The sequence below is a fragment of the Tamandua tetradactyla genome, chromosome 16 (assembly GCF_023851605.1).
Source record: "Tamandua tetradactyla isolate mTamTet1 chromosome 16, mTamTet1.pri, whole genome shotgun sequence".
Classification (NCBI taxonomy): Eukaryota; Metazoa; Chordata; class Mammalia; order Pilosa; family Myrmecophagidae; genus Tamandua; species Tamandua tetradactyla.
Window position 1 is genome coordinate 11,669,843 of NC_135342.1, and position 19,260 is coordinate 11,689,102.

The 19,260-nt window shown below is 61.3% G+C and overlaps 3 protein-coding genes across 4 annotated transcripts; 2 read left to right on the plus strand and 1 right to left on the minus strand.

Annotated features, from left to right (window-relative positions):
* The first annotated feature begins 2,208 nt into the window (after positions 1-2,208).
* Positions 2,209-12,076, plus strand: SLC17A7 (solute carrier family 17 member 7). Its single transcript, XM_077133567.1, has 12 exons — positions 2,209-2,332; positions 6,156-6,408; positions 7,170-7,288; positions 7,517-7,631; positions 7,708-7,795; positions 8,023-8,109; positions 8,201-8,343; positions 9,031-9,180; positions 9,320-9,452; positions 10,024-10,134; positions 10,307-10,434; positions 10,682-12,076. The coding sequence occupies exons 1-12, from the start codon at positions 2,271-2,273 to the stop codon at positions 10,973-10,975; spliced, it is 1,683 nt and encodes a 560-aa protein (XP_076989682.1). The 5' UTR covers positions 2,209-2,270; the 3' UTR covers positions 10,976-12,076.
* Positions 12,077-12,209: 133 nt separating this feature from the next.
* GFY (golgi associated olfactory signaling regulator) lies at positions 12,210-18,913 on the minus strand. 2 transcript variants are annotated; one of them, XM_077133568.1, is made up of 5 exons: positions 18,683-18,913; positions 15,488-15,528; positions 13,516-14,671; positions 13,019-13,192; positions 12,210-12,562 (listed from the first exon to the last, which is right to left on the minus strand). In XM_077133568.1, the coding sequence occupies exons 3-5, from the start codon at positions 14,648-14,650 to the stop codon at positions 12,363-12,365; spliced, it is 1,509 nt and encodes a 502-aa protein (XP_076989683.1). In that variant the 5' UTR covers positions 14,651-14,671; positions 15,488-15,528; positions 18,683-18,913; the 3' UTR covers positions 12,210-12,362. The 2 variants fall into 2 exon arrangements, with proteins under 2 accessions (XP_076989683.1, XP_076989684.1); XM_077133569.1 differs by lacking the exon at positions 18,683-18,913 and adding an exon at positions 16,936-17,865.
* On the plus strand, positions 16,906-18,000 carry PTH2 (parathyroid hormone 2). The gene is made up of 2 exons (XM_077130452.1): positions 16,906-17,027; positions 17,826-18,000. Exons 1-2 carry the CDS (start codon positions 16,906-16,908, stop codon positions 17,998-18,000), a joined length of 297 nt encoding a protein of 98 aa, XP_076986567.1.
* Positions 18,914-19,260: the final 347 nt, after the last annotated feature.

Below are 19,260 nucleotides of genomic sequence, written 5' to 3' on the forward strand. Positions count from 1 at the left end.
TTCTAACTTGAGGCTTTCTGATGCCCCCTCTTGGCTGAGTTAAAATCCTCTAATGCCCATTGTGTTACCTTACATGTCCACTACCATGTGACAATGCCTGGCACATAGCTTTGAAATACTTGAATTAATGAATGCTTAACTCCATTCCACCCCCCCCACCCCGCACCCAGTGACTGCTAGGAGGATAAGTTAACCGAGGCGCCTCAGGACTAAATGTTGAAGGACAGCGTGATGGAAGGGAGCGGATGAGGGCAGATGGTAAGGTCAGCAAGAGGCCAGGGTGGGGCGGCGGGGAATGTGAGCGAGCGTAAGGGGTCGTTGTGTCCGCCAGGGGGCGCAGCGCCTCCGCCAAGCGTCCTCCGGGAGAGTAAGAACTACACCTCCCAGCGGCCCTCGGAGGACGCGGCCCTTCCCACGCAGGCGCGGCTTCTGGAACTCGTAGTTCGCGCGGGGACCCTCCTTGGGAGGCAGAGGATCTCTTTCTAGGTCGCGAAAAAGGTGCAGGGCTGGGTTCTTCCCGCCTTCCTCGGTCTCCATGGTGACGGCTCTGGCTGCGGCCCGGGACTTGGCAGCGGCGGGGCCCTCTCCCCACTCCCTCCTCCTCACCATCTGCTCCGCCCGCACACCTGGCCGGGAGCCGCGGCCGTCGCCTCCGCACGCGGGCCTGGGCCGCCGCCGCCACAAGGTGGCGCGCGTGGACAACTCCGCGGACTCCAACTCGCTGAGACCCGGGCGTCCCGGCCCCCGGCTCCTCCTCCCCAAGATGCAGGGGCTTCTCAAAAAGGCAAAGATGAGCGATCCAGAGTCCCAGCGAGATGAAGCTGGAGGCTAGAGGCCCCCTGGGCAGTGGCTGTCGGGTCCTTAGTCGGCGGAGCCCGCCCGCCGCTCTGTCTGCTCCGCCCGTCCCTCTCCAGTGGGACCTGTGCCACATCATGAAAATTTAATCCCAAATGCATTTGCGGCCCGACGCGGGGAGGCGGTGGGGAAAAGAGCACTCCCCGGGGTCCGGGCTCCGGAAGTGGGATCAGCCCCGAGAGGAGGGGCTGCTCCGGCCGCAGAGGTGCGGCAGGACCTGTCTGCAGGCCTGGACGATCGAGAGAGTCCCGGATTGACCTCAGAGGGGCCGGGAGAGATCCTATGGGGCGGGACAGATCTCAGGGGGGCGGGGCAGAACTCAACGGGCGGGGACAGATCCCAGCGCTCAAGAACAAATCTCAGAGGGTGTTGACGGATCCCAGCGGTTGGGACGGATCCCAGAAGGCGGGAACAGATCCCAGGGGGCGGGGCATAGCTCAGAGGGCGGGAACAGATCCCGGGGGGTGGGGCCGAACTCCGAGGGCGGAGACAATCTGAGGATGACACAGAACGCAGAGGACCCAACAGATCTCAGAGGTGTGGGGAAAGAATTCAAAGGGAGGAGGGAGCTCTGGGGGTCATGTAACTGTAGGGGTGCGACTCAGAGGGGAAAAGAATCAGGGGGTGGAGGGCGAAACTGAGTGAGAAGGAACTGGGGTGGGGAATGAGTTCGGACAGGAAATGGAAGTGGAAGTGGGTGGAATTCAAAAAGGAGAAGATGGAAATTCTGAGGAAGGATAGGATAGAGTCAAAGGCGAAGGAACCGGGTGGAGGGGGAACTGGGAGGGGAGGAGTCGGGGGGATAGACCTTGGGGGTGTGTGTGCAGAGGTTAAGAGAGGAGACGTGGAACTGGAGGGCACAGAGTTTGGGAGAAGTAGAACTGGGAGAGTGAAACGCCAGGAGGTAAACTCAAGGGAAGATGGTATTCTATGGAAAGGAAATGGGGAACAAAACAGAGAAGACGAAATTGGGGGGAACTGAAGCAGGGGAAGCAAACTTCGGCAGGGGGAGATAACTCAAGGGGAGAAAGAAAAATCCGGCATAGAGGGATCTGGGAGTCATGGAACTGCGGGGAGTAACGGGAGAGGAGGGAGTTGGGGGTGCTGCAACTCAGAGGAGCGTGCGGAGAGCCCAGGGGCGTGGTCTTGGACCAAAAGGGCAAGGACAGAACGGTATGGGGGCGGGGCGGGGCGGGGCTAGAGCTCTCTGGGCGGGGCCTGTCCCTCGCCCCGCCCCACCCCGGGCGCTGGGTCCGGCGACAGCCCCCGGGCAGCCGGCACTGGCTGCCTCCTTCCCCCCCGAGCGGAGCTGCGGGGCCGGCCGGGCCGGGGCGGACCCCGGGAGCCCGGACACGGCCGCCCGGGCCCGCGGGCGGGGGGATCGGTGGGGCTAAGGGGAGGCAGGGGCCGCCACCATGGAGTTCCGTCAGGAGGAGTTTCGGAAGCTGGCGGGTCGCGCCCTCGGGAGGCTGCACCGGTGAGCGCGGCGGGGGCTCCCGGGCGGGGAAGGGGCGAGGGGGTCCAAGGAGCACCCCGGCTCCCACCTGGGCGGAGATGGACAGAGGGACAGGGGCCACCCGGGGCTGGGCGTCTACCTATCTGTCCCGCGGTCTCCCTGCGTCCCCGACGGCGCTGCTGTCCCTCCTCGGGTCTAGTCCACCATCCAGTTGGCTTCTCTGCATCCCACCCTAGCCCCAAGCTCTGCGCCTCTCTCCGGGTCTGCGAATCCCCCTCTCCCGGGAGTCTCCTCCCCACCTCTCTCCCATTTTCCTCTCTGTCCACCTGTCTTTCGGGATTGTCATCCCCTCTCTCTGTCTCTCATTCCGCTTTCTCTCTGGGTCTCTGTCCCCCTCTCTCTTGGTCTCTGTCCCCCTTTCACTGGGTTTCTGTCCCCCTCACTCTGGATCTCTGTCCCCCTCTCTTTCTGGGTCTCTGCCCCCTGTTTTGGTCTCTGTTTCCTATGTCTGGGTCTCTGTTTCCCCTATGCTGGGTCTCTTTCCATCTCTCTTTTTTCAGTTTCTGTCCTGCAGAGATTTAATCTGAAGCTAAAGCGGATTGGGGCCCATCAGTCCTTGTCCTTGAGGGGGTTAAGCTGGGAGGAGGAGGCCCGGAATCCTGGGGCCCTAAGGAGAAGGGAGCCCTTGAAGTAGGGCCAGCTTCCCCAAGGAGATACGCCAGACCCGTGAGGGGGGCTTCCTTTGGCTGGGAGGTGACAGCAGCAACCTGGGTGTCCCTCAGGGCAGTCTGGACACTTCCCCACAGTCTCCCACTACCAACCCCAGCCCTGGCTCCAAGTCAGATAAATTACTCAGCAGCGGAAAACCTAAAAATATCTGGCCACAGTGGTGGAGGAGGTGGCCTGCTCAGACCCTGGCCCCACCTGCCATTTACCCTCAGTCCATCTCACGCGGCCATTCCAGTCCTTTCCTAAGTCTAACCTAGTCTTGCGTGCTGCAGATCAGCTCTAGTAACACAAGAGATGGGAACGACACTGGGCAGAAGGGAGGGGGCAGGAGGATGGTGCAGTGATGGGGGAAGGGGCTGAGATAACCTCACCCCTTCTTTCCCCAATTTTCCAGCCCCTCCCCATCCTTTTCTCGCCTCCTTTCACGAGTTTCTCAAAATACATCAGTGCGAAGTCAGGAGAGAGAAGGAGACATGCTGAGGAGGGGCCTGGGGTGGGGTGGCAGCAGAGGGATGTTTTCCTCAGCGCCCCCTCCCCCCACCCAGTCTTGCTTCTCAGCTTCTCATCTGTGTCTAGGTTTCTCTCTTCCTCTCCTCTGTCTCACCTTTACTTCTCTGGGCTGCCTCCCAGGACCCCAGAGATCCCGGAGCTCAGTGCTCTCAGGAAAAGCCACTAAGGATTTTGAGCTGAGAAAAAATTCTAGCGTTCACTGCGGATGGTTGGGAAATCCCCTGTGTTGGACACAACACCCTGCTCCCATGCAATCCCCTAGATGATGTTGGAGAAACTGAGGCCCACTTTGGGAATGGGGAAGGGACAGGGATCATATAATGAGTGCAGGAGCCCAGGGCAGGCACCCTCAAAGCCTGAACTAGAGGTTGCAGATTTTCCTTGATATGAATGATGTTAGCTAGTGTGCCTGGAAGATTCCCCAGGAGCAGGAAACAGACGGTAACCCAGGCAGGCCAGGACAAGGACATGGATGGGGTGGGAGAGAGACCACTTGGAGGGGAAGAGCCTCCTTTCCGAGAGCCAGGCTCCGGGCTGGGCCATGGTAGGGACCAGGAAAGGACCAGGCCTCCTGGCTGCTCTGTGTGTGACCTTGGATGTGCTACTTTCACCTCCTGAGCCTCAGTTTCCTTAGTTGTATGATGGGAAGATAAGGGACAGCCATGCAGAAATAGGGAGACAGAGATCTAGGAAGGATGACATTGAGACGCCTTCTTCCTTCTTCTTAGCTGCCTCCCAAGCCCCATTTTTTCTCATCACCAAGCCCATAAGCCTGAGTTCAGGAGAATCCAGTGAGGAGAGATGAAGGGTGATCTCCAACCAGGTCTTCTAGACCCACCCCACCTCCCTCTGGTGTAGAAGGGCTAACATCTCCTAATATTGGCAATGAATATCAAATTTCAGGGGCTGCAATGACATCTTGGGTCATATATCATCTGATGTCAGCCTGGGTCAAAGTGTAATATCTCATTGGCTTGATAGGTTCTGATGGGAGAGGGTAAGGAAGTCCCTGCTATCCAGTCCTATTCATTCTAGGGGACTCAGTTCCCCCCTCTTTTTGGGTGTCTGTCCCCCTCTCTCTAGGTCTCAGCCATTCTCCTTCTGCTTCCTGCCTTCTGCCCCCCATCTCTGTTCTCCCCCCTGTTTCTTAATTGTCCCTTCTACCTCCTTAAGTTCTAGGATGGGGAGGGGTGGCTGTGTTCTCTCATCTCTTCCACCCCCTTCCCCAAGGCCGTCTGGCTGTTCTTTCCTCCCCCGTCCCAGTCTCCTGCGCCTCCATCTGTTCCAGCCCCTTTCTGGGATCCAGCCTGAGCCTCTGGCTGCCTCCCCGCCTCGGAGAAGTGCCGCACCTCACAAATCGCATCTCCAGCCTGTCCCTCCCCAGTCTCCTAGTTTCTCCATCTTTAACAGAGCCTTTTCCTCAACATTCTGAATCTTGGTCCCTTACTCTCTGTGTCTACATCCCAACCCCCAGTCCTCGTCTCTCTCTGGGTCTCTGATCTTCTCTGGATCTCTGTCCCTCTCGACCCTCCAGTGTCTCTGTCCCTCTCTCTCTGGGTCTGCCCCCTTCTCTTCCTTTGAGTCTTTGTCCCTCTCTCTCTGCATCTAACCCCTTCCTGCCCGCCCACCCCCACCAGGTTTCTGTCCATCCCTCTCTGGGCTTTTGTTCCACTCTCTAGGTCTCTATCTCTGCCTCTCTAAGTCTATCTTTTGCTCTCTGGATTTGTTTCCCTCCTTCTTCAGTGTGTTTGTGCACCCCCCACCTCACTCTCGCCATCTGCATCTCTTCCTTTCTCTGTGTCTCTGTCCCCACCTCCCTGGGACTCTGTCACGTTTCTTTTGGGTTACTCCCCACCTGTCTCGGGATGCCTCCCTCTCCCTGCAGCCTCTCTCTGGGTTCCAGGCGTCCCTCCCAGTACCCTATCCGTCATCACAGACTCAATCCTGGATCCAGAACGGGCGGGGGCGAGAGCCGTGCTGGGGACTGAGCCAATCCCCCTGCCAGGGCCATCTGTTCCCTGCCAGGACACCACCCTCTACTCCCCCTCCCTATCTCCCTAAGGCTGAAGGCCTGAAGTCAAGGTTCCCCAGGGGTGCGGTGGATGGGTCGCTGGATTCCAGGGCCCTGCATCTTTCCCCACCTCCTTTGTTCTCGGGAATGGGCTTTGCTGGCTGCGATGGATGGAGTCTGCTGCATGTCGACCCCACACCTGGGGCCTGGAAGCAGGAAAGGGCATGCCACCGGTGGGGGGTGGCTGGGCAGGGGAGGAGGGGGTCTGTATATATAGCAGACGTAAGTGGCTGAGAAGCATCTGTTCTTTTGACACCTTTGCTGAAGCGTCTCCTTAGCACCTTTTGCTTCCTCAAATAGACTCATATTTGGGAGAGGGGGCTGGAGAGAGTCTCCGAGACTTGGGGTGGGGGCTGGGGACAGGCTCTTGGATCCCAAGGGTAGCCTGGAGCCAGGGCTGGAGGAGGAGGGGACTGGGGACTAGACGCCTGAGTCTGAAAGAGGAGGAGGCTGGAGGGTCTGATTTGCTGGGTGGAGAGAGGAGGAGACTGACGGCGCCGACTTCGAGGGTCTTTGACTCTTGCTGCCCGGCAGCCTCCTGGAGAAGCGGCAGGAAGGTGCCGAGACGCTAGAGCTGAGCGCTGACGGGCGCCCAGTGACCACGCAGACCCGGGACCCCCCGGTCGTGGACTGCACCTGTTTTGGCCTCCCGCGCCGCTACATCATCGCCATCATGAGCGGTCTGGGCTTCTGCATCAGCTTTGGCATCCGCTGCAACCTGGGCGTGGCCATCGTCTCCATGGTCAACAACAGCACCACCCACCGCGGGGGCCACGTGGTGGTGCAGGTAGCTCGGGGGCGGGGCCTAACCGGCATGGTCCACGCCCCACTACGGTGCTCCCAGGAGCCCGCGCAGCGGCTTAGCGAGAGTGGCTCCGCCCACCGTACCGCCCCGGGGGCGTGCTCCTACATAAGCCCCGCCCCCTTTGAGGTCCCTGTGGGTAAACCGTAGTCTGCGCCGGGTATCGGGTCCCCGCGGCCCCGCCCCGCCCACCCATGCGTTGCCCCCGCTCCATTTGGAGCCTCGTAGCAACTTGGCTCACGCCTGTGCTCCACGCAGGTCTTGGCGTCGCAGCTACTTAATCCCAGTCCCACCTCAGGCCCCGCCCAGAATTTTGAGCCTGGCTTTTCTGAAGACCCCACCCTCCCATGCCTGTGTCCCCCTATCCCCTTTCCAATCAGGCCTGTCCTTTCGGCTAGTTCTGGTCCCTGCCTAGACACCATCCAGGTCATGCAGCTAAAAGTTCATAAGTTGAATAGAAGTGGAAAAGGATCCCAACCCATACAGGGTCCCTAGCCATTCAGGGAAGGGGCACTGAGGTAGGGAAGCAAGCTAAGCCAGGCTGCTTGGCAGTAACAGGCCCCGTTGCTAAGGTCGTACGACCCTAGCAACCTGCGTGAGCAGAGTTTGACTCTGACAGGAGGTGGGGTGGGGGCGCGGAATCCTTGCTTGCTGATTGGCTGAAGGGCTGAGTCTGAGGGTTCTGATTGGTGGAGGGACAGAGCCTAGGGCCGGGCGGCGGGTTTGATGTGCCTTTTGGTCCCCAGAAAGCCCAGTTCAGCTGGGACCCAGAGACTGTCGGCCTCATCCATGGCTCCTTTTTCTGGGGTTACATTGTCACCCAGATTCCTGGAGGATTTATTTGCCAAAAATTCGCAGCCAACAGGTACGGGGTGAGGTCTTGAGATGGGCTGGAACCACAGTCATGAGAGTGGAGTTGGAGCGTGTGACCTTAATTTGGGGGGCTGGTCCCAGGAAAATGGGAGGAGCTTGGATTCGGGGGCGGAGTCCTCGAGAAAGGCGGGGCCATGTAATTGTAGAGGGCTGGAGTCACAGACAGGGTGGGGCCTAGGTTATTGGTGCCCTCTCCTGCGACCTCCGACCCATCCACCAGGGTCTTCGGCTTTGCTATCGTGGCTACGTCCACCCTAAACATGCTGATCCCCTCGGCTGCTCGCGTCCACTATGGCTGCGTCATCTTCGTGAGAATCCTGCAGGGGTTGGTAGAGGTAAAGCCCCACCCCTTTGGCCCCGCCCCCTTCTGACCCCTCCTGCTTTCATTGACCTTGGTTTTCTCCTCCGCAGGGGGTCACGTACCCCGCCTGCCACGGGATCTGGAGCAAATGGGCCCCACCCTTAGAGCGGAGTCGCCTGGCGACCACGGCCTTTTGCGGTGAGAGGGTGGGCCTGGGGCTCCAGACCCCTGGGTCCGAGTGAGGAGGGCACCGGGGATCCAGACTCCCGGGCCTGCGGAAGGAGGTAGCTGGGGACTCGACCAGTGTATCTGAGCGAGGGCAGGTGGCTTGTACCTCTGCGTCCCAGGAGGGTGGGGGCTGGAATTCCACACACCTGGCTCCGAAGGAAGAGGGACCTGTTCTCTAACCTTCAACTCCCCCTTAGGCTCCTACGCTGGGGCAGTGGTCGCCATGCCCCTCGCTGGGGTCCTGGTGCAGTACTCGGGATGGAGCTCAGTTTTCTACGTCTACGGTGAGGGGCTCCGGATGCCTGGGCCTGGGAGGCGCTTGGGCAGGGCGGGGACCGAGAGTCACCCGCTCCCATCCCTTTTGGCCACTCCCAGGAAGCTTCGGGATCTTCTGGTACCTGTTCTGGCTGCTGGTCTCCTACGAGTCTCCGGCGCTGCACCCCAGCATCTCGGAGGAGGAGCGCAAGTACATCGAGGATGCCATCGGCGAGAGCGCTAAACTCATGAACCCCGTCACGGTGCCGGCCCAAGCTCGGGGGGCTGCCTGCAGGGCTCGGGGGGGGATGTGGTGGGAGCGGTGGGGCTTCCAGGAACGGAGGCTGGAGAAAAGCAGGCTTCGAACCCACGCAGCGCGGTTTCAGCGTGTGAAGGCTGTGGCTGACTCAGAGAGGAGGCCGGTTTAGCACGAAGGAGGCGGGGCTGGATCCCAGAAGGCGGGGTTCCACCCCGGGGGCAGGGCTAGCAGGTGCTCGGGGCGGAGCTAACTCGCGAGGTGGACGAATTAGAACCACTGATGGGGCGTGGTTAAAACCCTACTGAGGCGGGATTAGAATATGGGATTGTAGCTTCGATTTTGGCGTAGGTGAGGTTAGATTTAGGGGGCAGGACTGAATGGAAGGAGACTCGTGGGCCCACATATATAGATGTCCTAGGGTCATCATGGGACCCCACTCCTGCGAACCTGAGGTGTCTCCATTGAGGCAGGATCCCTGCGTCCCTGAGTGTCACCGTGAGGCTCGGATCCCTGGGTCCCATTCAGGGACTGGTGTAGCCCGTACCCCTGGGTCCCTGGAGGTTCTAGTGGGATCGAGAGCCTTATGTCTCTGCAGAGCTATAGTGGGGTCCCTGAAGGGTTACTGTGAAGCCCCCAGCCCCCAGGAGCGCTCTGGTCTCGGTCTTAGCGGCCGCTCCTCTCACCCCCACAGAAGTTCAATACTCCCTGGAGGCGCTTCTTCACGTCCATGCCTGTCTACGCCATCATCGTGGCCAACTTCTGCCGCAGCTGGACATTCTACCTGCTCCTTATCTCGCAGCCCGCCTACTTCGAAGAGGTGTTCGGCTTCGAGATCAGCAAGGTGAGGCCCAGGAGTGCGGGGCAGGGACGCGGCGGGGTGGGGTGGGAGAAAAGGCGGGTTTGGGGGTTGGTGGGGGGGAGTCCGAATCCCGCGGCCCAAGCCCCGCTGATCGCTCCGCCCCGCTCGCCCGCGCGCGCAGGTGGGCCTGGTGTCCGCGCTGCCCCATCTGGTCATGACGGTCATCGTGCCCATCGGGGGCCAGATCGCCGACTTCCTGCGAAGCCGCCGCATCATGTCCACCACCAACGTGCGCAAGTTGATGAACTGCGGGGGTGAGTGGGGCGGGGCCGCGGGGTGCTCGGGCTCTGCAGACCGGGCCAGGGGGCGCGGCCAGCAGGGCGGAGCGAGGTGCGGGGCGTCCTGAACCGGAAGGGAAGGGCGCGTGTGTCCAGGGGCGCAGCGAGGCCCAGCCGGGACTGGACGGGCGAACCTGCAGGCCGGCGGGCGTGAACTAGGTGACGAGGCGGGGCTCAGAGTGGGGAGATAGGGCCTGGGCGGCGTGCTGCCTGAGGCCTGGGGAGCGAGAGGGAAGGGACGAAGCCCTGCGTCCTCGGGGCGTGGCGTAGTCAGGGGGTGGGGCCACCAAGGGAGGGGTGGGCGCGGTCAGGCGCTCGGGGGGAGGGGCCAGGCTAAAATGGGCGGGTCAGAGCAGGGCGGGGCGAGCCCGGGACGCGTGGGGAAGGAGGGGCCAGGCACGAAAGGGGCGTGTCCATGGGCGTGACCGAGAGGGCCATGGTGGAGACGGTTTGTGGGCGTGGCCGAAGGGCGTGGGAAAGGCGGGATCGGGCAAGAAAGGGGCGGGGCGGGGCAGGGCCGGCGCTCAGGCTAGGCGGCGCTCGGCAGGTTTCGGCATGGAAGCCACGCTGCTGCTGGTGGTCGGCTACTCGCACTCCAAGGGCGTGGCCATCTCCTTCCTGGTCCTCGCCGTGGGCTTCAGCGGCTTCGCCATCTCTGGTGAGAACCGCGGATCCGCCGCTTGGGGGACTCAGGTCAGCTCTGAAGGGAACTTCCTCACTGAGGAGGGGGCCTCCCAGCCTCGCAAAAGACCAGAAGGAGCGGGCGGGAGCGGGGCGGGCAGCCGGCGCGGTGGCTCCGGTGAGACTCGGCCGTGACGCCTCCCTGCCAGGCTTCAACGTTAACCACCTGGACATCGCCCCGCGCTACGCCAGCATCCTCATGGGCATCTCCAACGGCGTGGGCACCCTCTCCGGCATGGTGTGTCCCATCATCGTGGGCGCCATGACCAAGCACAAGGTCCGTGCGCCCGCCCTGCCCGTTCGCCCCCCAAGCTCGCACTTCGCGCCTTCCGAGTGCGGTCTGTCGCCCTCTCTGTGGCTCTGTCGCCGCCTTCTCTCGGTTTCTTCCCGCCTCTCCCTGCCTCTGTCTTCTCTTCTCTGGGATTCCCTGGTCCGCGCCCCTCTTGGGCCCTCTTTCCACCCCGTGCTGGTCTGTCCTCCTATTTGACCTCCCCCTCCCTTGTCGTTCCCCCCCCCCCCCCCAGACGCGGGAGGAGTGGCAGTATGTGTTCCTCATTGCCTCCCTGGTGCACTATGGGGGCGTTATCTTCTACGGGGTCTTCGCTTCGGGAGAGAAGCAGCCGTGGGCGGAGCCCGAGGAGATGAGTGAGGAGAAGTGTGGCTTCGTGGGCCACGACCAGCTGGCTGGCAGTGATGACAGCGAAATGGAGGATGAGGCTGAGCCCCCCGGGGCGCCCCCTGCCCCTCCTCCCTCTTATGGGGCCACACAGAGCACAGTTCTGCCCCCGAGGCCCCCGCCCCCTGTCCGGGACTACTGACCATGTGCCTCCCACTGAATGGCAGTTTCCAGGACCTCCACTCCACACATCTCTGGCCTGAGTGACAGTGTCAAGGAACCCCACTGCCCTCAGGCCTACGAAGCACTCTCCCTTGTTCCCAGTGCTGTCAAATCCTCTTCCCTGCCCAAATGCCTCTCAGGGGTAGTGAAGCTGCAGTCTGGTAGTTTCAAGGATACCCAAATTACCCCAAAGGCCTCCTAATATGATTCCAGGTTCCTTTCCCCACTCCTTCTGCCTCAGTGGTTTTCCAATCTCCCCTTTCAGGGCTTTATTTGGGTGGAGAGTTCAACCTCTTACTTTAGTGGTTTTAAGGCACTATCCCTTTCCTTTAACCACAGGGACTCTCAGGCTAACCCCTGAGATTGTTCAGCTCCCCTCTCCTCTTCCAGAAAAATTCTAGAAGTTCCAAATGTCTCCCAACTCTATTCTGCATCCTCAAGGTTGGTTTAGCCAATCACCATCCCCGCCATTCCAGGGATTGATTCTCACCAGCGTTTCTGAGGGAAAATGGCGGTTTCAAGTCCCCCTTCCCTTGCATTCCCAAACCCAGCAGAGTCTGAGGTCTCTTTTCTGCTGAAGCAGCAATTTCCCCAATACCTTCTCCCTAGCTTGGCACAATGTCTAGGGAAACAACCAAAATGGTGGTTTGAAGAATATGACTCTCCACCCCCACGCACTTTTTCTGACACAGATTTCAGGTCTAAATAGTGGTTGCTCAAGTGTATCTACTCAGTGGTTTGAAGCCACTGCTATTGAACTCCCATGGTGGTTTCAAGATCCCCCCCCAATTCCTTGCACTTTATTCTCCTGGTGGTTTCAAACTACCTTCAGTTTCTCAGCGGCCATTTGTCATGTCCCTCAGGGACTAAGTGATTTAAAGTCTGGGACTCCTTCCTCTCAGACACCCCTCTTTCAGCTTAGAATTTGGGGGAACATATTTTGGAGGCGTCACAGAATCCCAGAAAAGGGAACGGGGCTGGGGAGAGGGCTGATTTCCCCGGGGCAGGGCTGTGTCTTTGTGTCTCTGTCTCTGTGACTGTAAAACCTGCCCCGCCCCACTCCCAATAAAATGCTTTGGTGTACAGACTCAGTTGTCATTGGCATTGGGGTCACAGGAGGCCCAGCCCCCAGCCCCTCCTCCCTCAGACCCAGGGGTCCCAGGTCCCAGCCCCTCCGTTCCCAGAACTCAGGCCAGAGGAAGGGTCTAGCCGTGGGAACACGTGATTTATTCTGCCCGGGGTCGTGTTCCCAGCGCAAGCATCTGTGCGTTCGGACCCTCTCTCCGAGGGGACCGGTATGCGACAAAGCACGCCCGAGGGACGGGGAGGCCTGGGGATGAGCAGGTCCGGAGGGAGCTGCGTGGGGCTCACACGAAGTTATTGGGGAGGGCGGCGGGGGAGAGCGCCTCCAGGCGCTGCGGGAGCCCCGCGCGGGGCGGCGGGGGCAGCTTGGGCGGCAGCGGGGGCGTGGGCGGCGGTTGCTTGGTGGCGATGTGCGAAGGGACCCAGGCGTCCGGCGCATAGAAGTAGAGGTCGTAGGGGTCCTTAGGGGCGTCCAGGTGCAGTACTAGGAAGCAAAGAGGTGGGGTCACCCCGGGCGTCCCGCTGGGATGCTGGCCATTGAGGAGGCCGGAGAGTGGGAGAGAGGCACTGACCACCCACGTGAACAGGGTTTTCATAGGCAAGGGAGGCGTGGCCTCCGCGCACGAGGGGCGGGGCCTGAAGTGGGGGGGCGGAGAATCAGGGCACGCAGCAGCTCCCGCGGAGAGGAGAGCGGAGGGATCTGGATGGACCCGGCTCCGCCTGATGCAATGCGCAGCGGGCCCCGGGGACGGATCTGGAAGTGTGCACCTGAAATCGCCGCGGGTTAAGGGGCGGGGCCTGGCCACGGAGGGATCGGGCTTATATGGCCTTTGGATCGGGGCCCAGTGCTCTGTGACCCCGCACCCCAAAGCGCCGGGGCAGACCCGGCTAAGGCGACTGGCGGGCGTCCCGGAGGGCCGGGGCGGGGTGGGGCGCTCACCTGGTTCATCCCCGTCGTCTGGGAGCCTGTGGTGCGCGAAGGGCCGCTGGCGAGCCGCCCGCCGGTACAGACAACACAGCAGCAGGAAAATGCCAACCAGCAGCCCGGTCCCCGCGAGGAAGAGGCACAGCGCCCCGCCCGTCGCGCCCCGCGGGCGCCCCACCAGAGTCACACCTGAAGGGGGAGAAGCCAGGGCGTCGAGGGGCCTGAGCTACCAGCCATCCCGCCTCAGACCCGGGGGTCCAGGCCCTCAGCCCCTCCTCCCCCAGAACCGGGGGTCCCCAAGCCTCTCCCCCCTGAGACCCGGCGTCCAGGCCCTCAGCCCCTCCTCCTCAGACCCGGGGGTGCCCAAGCCCCTCCCCCCTGAGACCCGGGCGTCCAGGCCCCCAGCCCCTCCCCTCAGACCCGGGGGTCCCCAAGCCCCTCCCCTCTCGCACCCGGGCTTTCAGGCCCCCAGCCCCTCCCCCCTCAGACCCCCGAGTCCTCGCGCCCCTCACCGGTCTCCTCCACCCGCTCCACTACGATGATCGTGTTCACTCCCTCACTCTGGCTGCGCCGCTGGGGGGCCCGTGGAGTGGCAGGGGGCTGCTGATTAGGAGGCTCTGCAATCCGGGCTGAGAGAGGAGGGGTGCTGGGCTCTTTAGGGCCAGGGTTCTGGGGTTCCTTCAGCTCGGTGGCCCCTGGAAAATCTGAGGTGGGCAGTTTCGGGGGGCTGGGCTGGGCGGTTGCAAGGGTTTCTGGCTTGGGATTCACGGACCCCTCCTTTAGGGTAGTAGGTTCATCCTTGGACGGTGCGGGTGTTTCTGGGAGATTAGTGGAGAGGTCAGGGTCAGAGGTCACGGGTATCTCTGTTGTATCTTGGTAGCGGGTTGTGGGAAATTCTGCTTGGGGTATTTCAGTGGGGCTGGGGTTGTAGAGGGTTTCACTGGGGTCAGGATGGCGGGGCTGGGAGAATTCAGAGTTTGGGGACTCAGTTGTGTTAGGATCATGGGTCTCTAGAGATTTGGGGTTGAGGGTCTTGGTGGGGTCAGGATTTGGGGTCTCATGGACTTCTGTGGCTGGGATTTCAGTGGGATTAAGTTCGGGGATCCCAGAGGATTCTGGGTGTGGAGTTTGGGTTGGGTCGGGGTTTGGGATCTCTGGGAATTCTGGGTGTGCAGTTCCGGAGGGATTAGGGTGGGGGTGGTCGGAGGGTATTTGGTGGGGAGTTTCAGCCGGGTCAGGTTTGGGGATCCGAGAAGGCTCTGGCAGAGTTGCCTCGGAGGGGTTAGGTTTTGAGGGCTCTGGGGATGCTGAGATGGAGGTTTTGAATGGGTGAGGCTTGGGGGTCTCAGGGAACCCTGGAGCTGGGGTTTCCTGGGGGTCCGGTTTGGGGATCTCAGTGAAGTCAAGGGTAGGAGTCTCAGGGGAAACCTCCTGAGGGGTCTTGTCCGGCTGAGGAGAAACGGCCCCCGGGGATTCCGTGTTGGGCCCGTAAGGAGTGGAATTTTCAGAAGCGCGCGGGGAAACAGCGGACGGGCCTGCTCCCGGGACGTCGGAGGCCGCGGACGGTGAGGCCGAGGGGGCGGCCGTGGAGCCCAGCCCGGCCAGGAGGAAGAGGAGGAGGAAGAGGGTCGGGTTGAACGGGTTCATAGCTCCGGGAGCCGCCTAAAGCTGCGGGGAAGCGGGAAGGAAGGGGTTAAAGCGGGAAGATCCGCGGAAGCCCCGCCCATTGCCCCTCCCCCCAGGTGGACCCGGGGCGGACCGCGGGCCACGCCCAGCAGGGCGCCAGGCAAAGGCGGGGACCCCGACCGCCGCTCCGCAGCTCCCCGAAGGCAGGGCAGTAGTCACAGTAGCTAAGGGAGACTGACGCCCTGAGCTTTCTGCAAGCGGTAGTTACAATTCAATTTCCTTCCCTGTTGCCCCCGGGGTCCCAGAAGAAATTGGAAAGAAGTACACCTCTCCAAGCCCGCAGGCCCTGTCTCTCTGAGGGCACCACGGGCAACTGGACTCAACAGTTGTTTACACAAGAGGAGGCTCGGGAGGCCGGGACTCCTGGGTGTTAGGGCGGGGGCACTGCTGGGTCCCCAGTAGAAGGTCAATGGGGGTCTGGACTCCCGCGTCCCAAAGGGTGGCAGAGGGGCTGAGAATCTGAATTCCCGGTTCTTTAGAAAGGAGAGGGAGGTCTGGAGGTTCTGACGCACAGGATATGGGGAGACAAAATTTGGGGGGGTGGGAGGGCTGGAAGAGAGGAGGTGGAGGTCTTAAACTCCTGAGGGAGAAAGGGATTGGGAATTCCAAATCCTCAGTGCTCGAGAGTTTGGGGTCTCGGGTAGGGACTCCAGAACCTGCAAGGAAGGCTGTTTATGGAGGATGGAGCTGGGATCCCAGGGGCTCCGGAGCAGAGATGCCCAGATGTGTGGTCAGGTGGAGACACCTGGATGGAACAAGGTCATTTGGGATCCTGAATTGGGTCCTGGGGTCTCTTACCTGCTCAGTGCAGTCCAAGACACACCAGCAGGTGAGCAGAGCTGGAAGCAGAAACAGGTGAATGTTGTAGAATGGCTCTGGGCATAGGGGGGGAGGTGGGGTCCCAGGGGTGGAGGTGACGCATCTGGCCCCATCCCCAGGGATGCTGGAAGCCTAGCAACAGGCTTGGGCTCTTAAAGACTCCCAGATAAAAGACATTGTTAGGAGTTACAGACTGGATGGCCTGGTGGTCTTCCCTTTGAGATCTGGAATCCGAGCCCCTGGCCCTCTCCTACCCTGACACCCAGAGACCAGCCCGCAGCCCCCTCATCCTCCCCCAGAACCCAGGAGTCCTGGCCCCTGTCCTCCCCATTCTCAAACCCAGGAGCCAAGCCCCAGCCTCCTCCTCTCTGGACGAGGAGCCTCACGTCTTGCGAATCAGAGAGACACAGTTGCAGCCCTTTGGGACGTTCCCACCTTTGCCCCCCTCCTGGGGGCACCCTCTTAATTGTCCATGGGGAGGAGGGTTGGGCCTGATCTCAAGACCCCCAAATTCTTCCCAGAGCAGGGCTTGGGTCCACCCACATGGAAGGCCTGGGTCCGTGTCTCTCTCCCCTCTTCACGGTCTCTGTAAGGTTTCTCTGATTTTGTCTCTGTCACCTTACCAGTCTTCCTGTGCCCCCCCCATATCCAACCATACGCCCCCCCAACCACATGTACCCTTTTCTGTCTTTCACCTTTCCCCCCCTCCCTATCACTCCGTCTTGCTGGTTCTCCCTGCCTGGGTTCACCTCTGGGCATCTCTCTCCTAGGCTGTCTGTCTCTCCATCTCCCCCTGTCTTTCTGCCAGCCTCCATCTCTATCTGGTTCTGTCTCCCCCTCTTCCATTCCTTTCTTTCTTCCTAGATTACTCCCTTTCTTACCGTCTATTCCTCTGTCACTCTGTCTGTCCCTCTCCCTGCTACTGCATCTCTGTGTGTGCGTTTATCCCCATCAGTCCTTTCTCTCTCGGTGTCTCTATCTTCTGCACTGATGGTCCCTCAGTCCAGCCTCTATTTTTATCCCTCTGACACACCCCCTGTGTCCACCTCTCTGTCTGTCTGTCTGTCCCCCTCCCTCTTCTCGGATCCAGGCTCCCATCCCAATTAGTCGGTGGTGGCCAGGCAGTGGCAGGGCCACCAACCCCAGCTCCTCATTACTGCTGGCAGCTCCTAATGAGCTTGGTGGGGGGCTGACCCCCAGCCCCCCGGGCCCCCCGCCTGCGTCACTGCCGCCGCGGGGGCTGTGGAGGCCATATAAGGGGGCCGCCAGCATCGCTGCCCAGCCCACTGCACGGTAGGGGGCCCCGTAGGCGGGCTGCAGGGTGGGTCGGTGGTGGGGTCTCCGTGCTGGGTGAGCCGCGGGCCTCACTGAGTCCCTCCCCCCTCTCTGCACAGGTGATGGAGACCCACCAGGTGCCCAGGACCCACCGGGTGCGGCTGCTGCTGCTGCTTCTGCTGCTTGTGCCCTGGGGCATCCGCACAGCCTCGGGGGTAGCCTTGCCCCCTGCGGGGGTCCTTGGGTAAGTGCGTGGGGACCAGGACACCCAGGGATGGGGTCTCAGAAAGATGGGAAGAGAGGACAACCAGAGAGAAGTAGGGACTTGGAGAAGTGGGAAAAGACCCAGAAATAAGAGGGACAAAGAGAGCAAAGAGGACAGAGGCCTGGGGGGTGGGGGGTGGGGCAGAGACCCAGAGAGACAGGGACTGAGTCCACAGAGAAGGGGACAGAGACCCAGAGAAGGGGCGGTAGAGACTCAGAGAGAGGGGGGCTGAGTTTTGGTGTGCTCAGAGAGGCGGACAGAGACCCAGAGAGGGGGAGACAGAGATCCAGAGATGGGGGAGGCCCAGAGAGGGGGACAGGGACCCAGAGAGAGGGGGACAGAGACCCAGAGAGATGGGAGAGACTCAGAGAGGGAGACAGAGACCCGGGGGTGGGGGTGGGACAGAGGCCCAGAGAGATGGGATAGAGACCCAGATAGAAAGGAAAGACAGAGACGTTGGGGTAGAGATGTGAGAGGGGGTGGACAGAGAATCAGCAAGAGAAAGAGAGAAATGAAAAGACAGATGCTGCCACTGGGAGGAAAGCGTTTAGAGATTTCAAGGGAGTCGAAGCTGTAACGGATGCGTCCCGGGGCGGCGTTCACTGAGCACTTGGTGCGCTCAGCGCATCCTGCGGAACAGAGAGGGGGCCGCAGAGACCCACGCGGGGAAGGAGACCGACAGAGAGACGGGGCCAGGGCCACCCCGCAGACGGCGCAATAACGGGGACGGCGGGGGGCTGGACGCGCGTGTAACCGCGTCTCTCGGTCTCCGCGCAGCCCCCGCACCCCGGACCGCGCCTGGGGGCTTCCCGGCAGCCCCGCATCGCGGCGGAGCCTGGCGCTGGCGGACGACGCGGCCTTCCGGGAGCGCGCGCGGCTGCTGGCCGCCCTCGAGCGCCGCCACTGGCTGAACTCGTACATGCGCAGGCTGCTGGTGCTGGACGCCCGCTGAGAGCCCCGCGCGCCCCCACCCCAATAAAGACCCCGCAGTGCGCCCGCGACTGCGCCTCCTTCCTGCGCCGCCCGCGGGGGCCCGCGCGGTCGAGCGTCTCGCCCCCCACTCTCCTCTCGCTCCTTTTTCTTTCCTTTTTAAAAACATCACCATTCCCTTCCTCTCTCTCTTTTTTTTCCTCCCCACTCCCTCTGGGTCCTAATTTCTTTCTCCTCTCTCTCTGGATCTCTGTCCCCCGCCCCCGCCCACACTCTGTCTCCTCCCTTTACTCCGGATCTCTGTTCCTTCTCTCCCGCGTTTTTCCCGCCCCTCCCCCGGGTCTCTGTCCCCCTCTCTCTGGGCCTCACTTCTTTCTCTCTTTCCACCCCTCTGGTTTCTTCGCTCTCTGGGGACCCCTGCCTCCCTTCTCTTTCTTTTTTTTTCCTTTTCTCTTTTTCCTGCCTCGAGATCTCTTCTGTCCTTCCTTTCTCTCTTTCCTTTTCCTCTACCTGACTTCTTAACGTCTTCCCTTTTTTTTTTCTTCCTCTGGGTGTCTGTCCCTTTATTCGGGTGTGACTCCTAAGCTTCATTCTCTCCGAGTTTCGGTTCCCCCCTCTCTCGCCACTCCTCTCTTGCGGGGGGCTCTGGAGGGAGAAGCACCTGGCCAGGACCCCCGGCTCCCCCAAACCCAGCTGTGCGATACCGAGAAGAGCCCCTGGATTTTCCTCAGAAGTAAACCAGATACATCAGGAGAAGTCTTCAGCACGCGCCCGGCACAAAATGCCTAATAAAAGGGTTTCTTCCTCTCTCGCAGTTGCTTCCAGCAATTTCTTCAAGATTTTCTGACTGCGCCCTTCCCGGGAGACTATCAGGGCGCCAGACTGGGGCGGGAGGAAGAGGAGGCCAAGTGCTGGGCCGAGCCAGGGAAGGGGTGGGGGCAGGAAGACACCTGGACCGCAGGTGAAGCGAGGAAGCAGCCAATCAGAATCTGCCTCCGTCCCTGGAGCCCTGGCAGTTCCCCATTCACTTTCCTCGCTCCGTGGCCACCCTGGTAACCCAGCCCCAGCGGAATGCTAAGGGAGGGGGACTGCCAGCCCCGGGCGCAGCGCGTACGGACCGTGCTCTGATTGGTCTAGGAAACGGGAGGTGGAGCCGGACGCTTCGGGGGGAGGGGGCGGGGCTGACGCGTTGTGGTTGACGAGATCTCCCCGAATTTGCATTTCTGAGAGGCTGACCGCGTCCTAATTGGCCCTTAAAGCTGTGGGGCGGGACTTTTCCCGT